This window comes from Ammodytes marinus, assembly GCF_949987685.1.
Source record: "Ammodytes marinus genome assembly, chromosome: 5".
NCBI classification, from domain to species: Eukaryota; Metazoa; Chordata; class Actinopteri; order Uranoscopiformes; family Ammodytidae; genus Ammodytes; species Ammodytes marinus.
In genome coordinates this window covers 2347965-2355464 of record NC_137234.1, presented here as the reverse complement: position 1 = coordinate 2355464, position 7500 = coordinate 2347965, and the positions used below count along the sequence as shown (strand labels likewise).

The 7500-nt window shown below is 43.5% G+C and overlaps 1 protein-coding gene across 1 annotated transcript in view; it reads left to right on the top strand.

Annotated features, from left to right (window-relative positions):
- slc7a10b (solute carrier family 7 member 10b) overlaps positions 1–7500 on the top strand; it is a gene marked incomplete at both ends in the record, with an annotated part of 26976 nt that overhangs the window by 8708 nt on the left and 10768 nt on the right. The window contains 2 exons of the mRNA XM_080028458.1: positions 1–141; positions 4154–4279. The exon at positions 1–141 is cut by the window's left edge and continues 11 nt beyond it. Of these exons, the coding sequence (XP_079884584.1) occupies positions 1–141; positions 4154–4279 (267 nt within the window). The remainder of the gene's footprint in view (positions 142–4153; positions 4280–7500) is intronic.

Sequence of the window (7500 nt, the reverse complement as noted above, 5' to 3'; positions counted from 1 at the left end):
TGTGGAGTGCGGTGCTCATCATGTACCCGACCACCCTGGCAGTGATTGCTCTGACCTTCTCCAGCTACGTCCTTCAGCCCGTCTTCCCCGACTGTGTCCCTCCCTACATGGCCACACGCATGCTCTCCGCCACCTGTCTACGTAAGCACACCTTTAAAACCTCTGAAAATTATTGGGGCGCTCCGGCCTTCGTTACAGTGGTCTGGGGTTCAAATCCGACCCGTGGACTTTTTTTTTTTTTTTTTTTTTTTATTATATTTTTTTTGGGGCATTTTTATGCTTTATTGATAGTGCAGAGAGACAGAGGTGAAATGGGGCAGAGAGGGGAGTGAAATGCAGAGGACGACCGCAGGCGGGAATCGAACCCGGGTCTGCTACTGGGCCCGGCCCGGGGGGGGAAGCCCTACCAACTGAGCTAAGGGCGCCCCCAGACTCGTGGGGCTTTTACTGCAGGTCACCCCCCCTCTCTCTCTCTCTGTCTCCCCATTTCCCATTATTAAAAATGCCCCCCAAAAAATCTCTGAAATTCTCAATCGTTGTGCTTTTTTTCCTCAGATACTTAAAGAGACTTTGAGGAACCTTTTTTTTCCACAATATATTTTTTTCTTTTTACTGTTTTCCACAACACAATGAAACCAAAAAATACTACAAAATACATAGGGGAGAACGGGGTAATCTGAGCCACTTTTTACATTTGATATACAGGGGGTGGCTCACATTACCCGATGCCTCAGATTCCCCTGTTCTCCCCTATAAAAAGACATCAAACAAAAAACAAAACAGACAATTTTTAAAAAAAAAATATAAAAAAAGACAAATCTATCCACACAATCCGTGTCTGTTGTAAGGCTCTCTTTGTACGCATCCGCAAGCTTTCAGGATACGTGCAGAAATACGGACGAAATGTACGCAGAGTACGGACAGAAGGCTCCACCCGTATGCGTTTCTAACGTAGAGAATAAATGAAAAAAAAGAGGTCTAAAGTGGGCGACTGTGGCTCAGTTGGTAGAGCGGGTCGGCTGATGATCAAAGGGTTGGAGGTTCGATCCCCGCCCTGCCACCTGTGTCATGGTTGTTGTGTCCTTGGGCAAGACGCTTCACCCACCTTGCCTTGTGTGAATATCGATAGTTAGCCTGCTATCAGTGTACGAATGTGTGTGTGAATGGTAACGTGGGAAAGGAAAACAGGTCTCCCTTGCAAAAGAGTCTTCGGACTCAATGGGATTTACCTGCATAAAAAAAAAGTAAAAAAAAAAGGCTCTCCAAACAGAACGGAGCAGTATCACCGAAAACCGCGATGGGCCAACAGTTCACTTTCACTTTTTATTTTTTTTTATATATTTTTTGGGCATTTTGTGTAGAGACAGAGTTGAAATGGGGCAGAGAGGGGAGTGACATGCTGCTGGCCGAGGCCCATGGGGGGGGGGGGGACGCCCTACCAGCTGAGCAAAGGGCACCCAGTTCACTTTCACTTTTAACCAGACTGTACATTCGTCTAAAACCACCTTACTTTTTTCCCCGTTTTTCAAGGAGGTTTTTCTGAATTTTTCTGAATTAAGTGTTCACACCGGTAGCAGGGTGATTAACAGCCAGCCTCTGTGGGGCTGTCAGCGCTCAGGAGGATAATTCAGATTATTGGCAGAGGTGATTTTACACCAATGAGGACATATTTATGAATGAGGATATTGATTTTAGCTAATACATTACTTAAAATGTTACACAGTGCCCCTTTAAATTTAAAAGAAGTAAAACATTTTCACACCAGTAGCAGGGTGATTAACAGCCAGCCAGTGTGGGGCTGTCCTGAGGCCTAATTGCCCCTTAGACAACATGAACTCACAAGAACAAACCTTCTCCAATGCTTTGTCTAATCCGAGAGTAAATAACGTCTGACCTGACGGTGAAACACTGCCGGACTTAAGTGTGAAACGTGAGCTTGTGTCTGTGTGTGTGTGTGTGTGTGTGTGTGTGTGTGTGTGTGTGTGTGTGTGTGTGTGTGTGTGCGTGTGTGTGTGTGTGTGTGTGTGTGTGTGTGTGTGTGTGCGTGTGTGTGTGTGTGTGTGTAGCTTGTGTGTGTGTGTGTGTGTGTGTGTGTGTGTATGTGTGTGTCACTGTGTGTATATACTTTAGATGTCTGTGAGTAGCCTGTGTGTGTGTATATGTGTGTTTGTAGCTTATGTATGTATGTCTGTCTTTAACCTGTGTGTGAATGTGTGTGTTTGTGTGTGTGTGTGTGTGTGTGTGTGTGTGTGTGTGTGTGTATACTGCATATGTCTGTGAGTAGCCTCTGAGTCTTTGTGTGCATGTGTTTAGCTTGTGTATATGTCTGTCTTTAACCTGTGTGTGTGTGTGTGTTTGTCTGTCTTTAACCTGTGTTTTTGTGTGTGTATGTGTGTGTGTGTGTGTGTGTGTGTGTGTGTGTGTGTGTGTGTGTGTGTGTGTGTGTGCGCGCGTGTGTGTGTATATGTGTGTTTGTCTGTCTTTAACCTGGGTGTGTGTGTGTGTGTGTGTGTGTGTGTGTGTGTGTGTGTGTGTGTGTATATGTGTGTTTGTCCGTCTTTAACCTGTGTGTGTGTGTGTGTGTGTGTGTGTGTGTGTGTGTGTGTGTGTGTGTGTGTGTGTGTGTGTGTGTGTGTGTGTGTGTGTGTGTGTGGGCCTTACCAACGGAAGTGGTTTGTTAGTGGGTCTGACAGCCCGTCTTTGTGCCCGTTCACAGTGACAGAGAAACGGGGCAAGATGGTGACAATGATAAACGAGGTGAAACAATCGCTCCTTCCCTCTCTCTTCCCCTCTCTTTCTCTCTCTCTCCCTCTCTCTCTCTCTCTCCCTCTCTCTCTCTCCCTCCCTCTCACTCTTCCTCTCTCTCTTTCTCTCTCTCTCTCCCTCCCTCTCTCTCCCTCTCCCTCCCTCTCTCTCCCTCTCTCCCTCTCTTTCTCTCCCTCTCTCTCTCTGCCTCTCTCTCTCTCTCTCCCTCTCTCCCTCTCCCTCTCTTTCTACCACTCTCTCCCTCCCTCTCTCTCTCCCTCCCCCACTCTCTCTCCCTCCCTCTCTCTTTCTCCCTCCCTCTCTCTCTCAAACATTCCTACCTCCCATGGTAACTAGCTGCTACCGCCCACTGGCACACACACACACACACACACACACACACACACACACACACACACACACACACACACACACACACACACACACACACCAAAAAGAGCCCTGTTACCCCACTTTAGGAGTTATATTAAAGGTGCAGTGTGTAATATTGGAATATTTAGTGTCATATAGTGGTGAGATTCTAGATTACAACGCTCCCTTGCTAACCCCTCGAGAATTTACAGAAGCTACGGTGGCCTTCAAGGACAAGAAGCTATAGTTACGAAAGATGGCATCATCCACCACTGCCTCAAGTCTTTCCACAATATCAAGTGATGAGGTGAAGATGTATTTAGTTATTTATTCTATAGTACTTCTTCTTCTTCTTGGTCTTCCAACAGGTGCATTTCCCCAGGACGCCCACTATATATAAAAACGTGTAATAAGGCCGTTAAGTTTGTCCGTTCTGAGCTACTGTAGAAACATGGCGGTGCAACATGGCGGCCTGTGTGTTTTGTGCTCAGTACTGTTGCTAACCTGGATGAGAGATCTTTGCACACACAGTTACATGAACAGTTTCTGTCGCCTTTTTCTAAATCCGGAAAGTGAAGCAAAAAGCTAAAAAAAAGTTAAAATGTTGAACTCTTTAGCCAATTCTGACATAAGAATCGAAATGACAGTTATCTCCGACCAACGCAATAGGAACAATACAAGTAGAATAAGCTCAAGATAAACAATATTTACAGTAAATACATTCTAAATACTAAATAGTGCAACCAAGCGTACAAAATAAAACGCTACATAAAATAGAATAGAAAGTAAAAAGAAAATAAATTAAATTTAAATGTGCAATGTGCAATGTGATGAGCAATATTTACAATATGTGTAATATGCATTTTAAGGCATTTTGATGTGCAGGCTGAGTATGAATTGACTGTCTGTCTGTCTGTCTGTCTGTCTGTCTGTCTGTCTGTCTGTCTGTCTGTCTGTCTGTCTGTCAGTCTGTCTGTCAGTCTGTCTGTCTGTCTGTCTGTCTGTCTGACTCTGTGTCTCGCTGTCTCTCTCTCAGTGCTGCTGACGTGGGTGAACTGCTCCAGTGTGCGTCTGGCCACCAGGATCCAGGATGTGTTCACGGTGGGGAAGCTCATGGCCCTGGGACTCATCATAGTGGTCGGGCTGGTGCAGATATGCAACGGTAACACACTCAACCTACTGTTTTGTAAAAAAAAAAAAAAAAAATCTTTTTAAATATTTATGTTTTTGTATAGGGGAGAACGGGGTAATCTGAGCCACTTTTTACATTTGCTCCCCTCTAAGCGAGCTAAAATGATTTATCACTCAAATTTACACATTTCCCATTAATTCAGGATGTTTCCTAGAAATGGGCATTAGCAGCATTTTTTCAAGACAAAGGGCAGTGAAAATATGGTTGTTTTAAAAAAAGTTGTCATGTGGCTCACTTTACCCCAACTGATCCACTTACCTTTTCCACTCTGAAACTACCATAACAACACATATTGTAACAGTAATAATCCTGAAAGCTAGCCACACATTCCAGAACTAATGTCGGACTAGTAAAAGAATTATGGGGTTTGGTCAATTAAGCAAAGCAAATTTTCTAAACACTTGAAAGTAACTCTGAACAAAATCAAATACAATATATTATAATTCAAAAGGTTTTAATAAGATTCAAATGAAAGATAGAACCAGTTAGATTAGAACACAGTCTGGGGGTCAGAACACAGGACCCTTACGGCCTCTGCACACATCCTGCGTCTACCTCTGGAGCGCGTCGCCTTACCTTACTGCTGCCTCTCTCGGACTTTTCTCGGACACACATGGAACGTCTCAGCAGCAGCTGCTGCTGCAGCGCTGCTTCTAAAAGCCCTATATTTCTACATAGAGTTTTCATAGATAATTCCCATTAAAAATGAAGTTCTTTCCTGTCATTTATGATGCATATGATTTATATTGAGTCTAATATTGAGTCTGGACAGTAATCCGTGCGTCCCATTGCCTTTTTCTTTTTCTTTTTTTTTAAAAAATTTTCGCTTGTTGGAAGTCTTATTTTGAAAGGGACACACCAGGAAATGGTGAAACTACAGCGAAAGCTGCCGGTATGAAGTCAATATGACTTTCAGCAGAGTATTTCTCTATCAGTTAAAGAGGACCTATTATACTACTTTTCTGGTCTTAATTTCTTGTTTTACACTGCTATAGAGCAACCTGACACGAATCACATCACAAAAAACTATGTAGATTTTCGGGAAGCTCTTTCTCTTATTTTGGCGATCCAGCACGTCCTGTCAACACTTGAGTGTGTCTGCTTCGGCAATCTCCGCTCCCTCCGCCTGTGCTTCGGCCATCTCCGCACCCCTCCCCCCCCCCCTCCTGCAAACCCCACTCCGTTGTGATTGGTTACCTTCCTTCCGGAACACTTTCAGTGGCGGGAAGCGCGAGCATGGACCTATAAGGGCGCGAGGCAGACGCGATGGAAACATCCGCGTGGTGACTTCACGAAGTTACATGCGACGTCACAAAGTTACAAAGGGTAGACCGCTTTGAACACGTGACTTCTCGACTGGCTAGAATAGTGTTTAGTGCTCTGCACAGACACCCCAGACGGTCAGCAGGGAATACGTCGAAATGCATGTAAGTCATTATTTGATAATTTAGTATGGTTAAGCATGACTATGAATCATCATAACAACGTTTATAGGTCATAAAAGTCAAAAAGTATCATAGGTCCTCTTTAAAGCAGAGAGACCCGAGAGAGGCTCTCAGAAAAAAATAGGCGAGCCTCCTGAGGTAAAGGGGAGCGTCGCTGCAGACGTGCCTCCGACGCGCATCAGCAGTGCGTCTGAGGTTGGATGTGTGCCCGCTTTAGGTTGATTACACGGTCAGTGACAAAAAGTCAGACGCAGACGCGAGGTAGACGCGCAGTAGAGGTAGGATGTGTGTGGAGGCCGTAAGAGCCAGCTTGTGTCTGGGGGTCAAAGCATAGGAAAATCAGAACCAGCGAGAACAGCCTGGGACTCAGAACACAGGAGAAGACCCAACTGGATTATAGCATCAGCCTGTCATACTCTACAACTAGGCCTACTCCACATTCCAGCCCTGAAGGTTACAGGGAAAGATGAGAAGGTGCTCTTTCCGTGTGGTTGCCCCAGGTCGTCTTCCTGGTGTATTTCCTTGGCATGATGGCTTTTCTACAATGTGTATGACATTAAAATAAAACATATGTCATGTAATATTACATTAAAATATGTTTAAGACTAAACTTAACTTGTGCCTCATGGTGGGGGAAAGTGAGACAGTGGCTCACTTTCCCCCACAGCATTTGGCTCACTTTCCCCCATCACCACAATTTGAGAAAAAACTACCTCTCTTAGCATTTCAGGCTAATCTTCAGTTATCAGCATCACATGGTTTCATATGTTGGTAGTTCATCATCACGTATGATAGAGAAGTTTTTCTATGTGAATACATTTGCTTTGGCACAAGAGTTGATTAAGTTGACAGCAAGAAAATGTACTTTTACATGCAAAATACCTATTTTGGTGAAAAAAACATGCTTACCACAGCACCATGAGGTCCTCTCTTTCAGGGCCATGGGGAAATGAGAGGGGCTTGAAAACATATATCTCACATGACCACAAATGTTTTCCGTTGCCTAGATACAGGGGGTGGCTCACATTACCCGATGCCTCAGATTCCCCCGTTCTCCCCTATTTATTTTTTCCAACAAAACAAATCGCAAACGACAAACACACAGGACATTACAAAACAATACACAGTACAAAACAAGGGGAGGGGGGAGTTTTTTTTTCTTCAATCTCGCATTACTAGAAATATTTTGTTTATCATCATATAGCACTGATTGCTGATGCATTTGAAAACAAAAGTAACACAAACTTATGAAACTTGCATTATATCTAAATATAGACAATAAACAATATGTGTATACATTCAAGAATGGTTCAGAAATGATCAAAATTGAACAAAAGAAAGGAAATTGTAGAGCATCATTCCCCCCCCCCCAAACAACCAACTGTTAAACTTTCTGAAAAATGTACAACTCTTAATATTAAAGGTGTAGTCAGTGATTCTGGAGAACGTTTGTTGTCAAAATATTTTGGTCAAAATCAGTGATTATCTCCTCATGATCAGCTACCTGTCTAACTGTGTTTGTGCTGAAAAAAAATCCAGTCAGTGAACCATGAATGAATGAATGAATGAATGAATGAATGATTTATTTCAAATATGCAACAACAATACAATATTAAAAATGCATCAACAGGAGTCAGCCCTAGTGACTCCTGCACTGATCAGGCCGCCAAGCACTCTATAAAAATGCCACAACATATTTGAAAAGGGAAGAAGTAAAAACTTGTTCAATCCCACCCCACTTCTTTA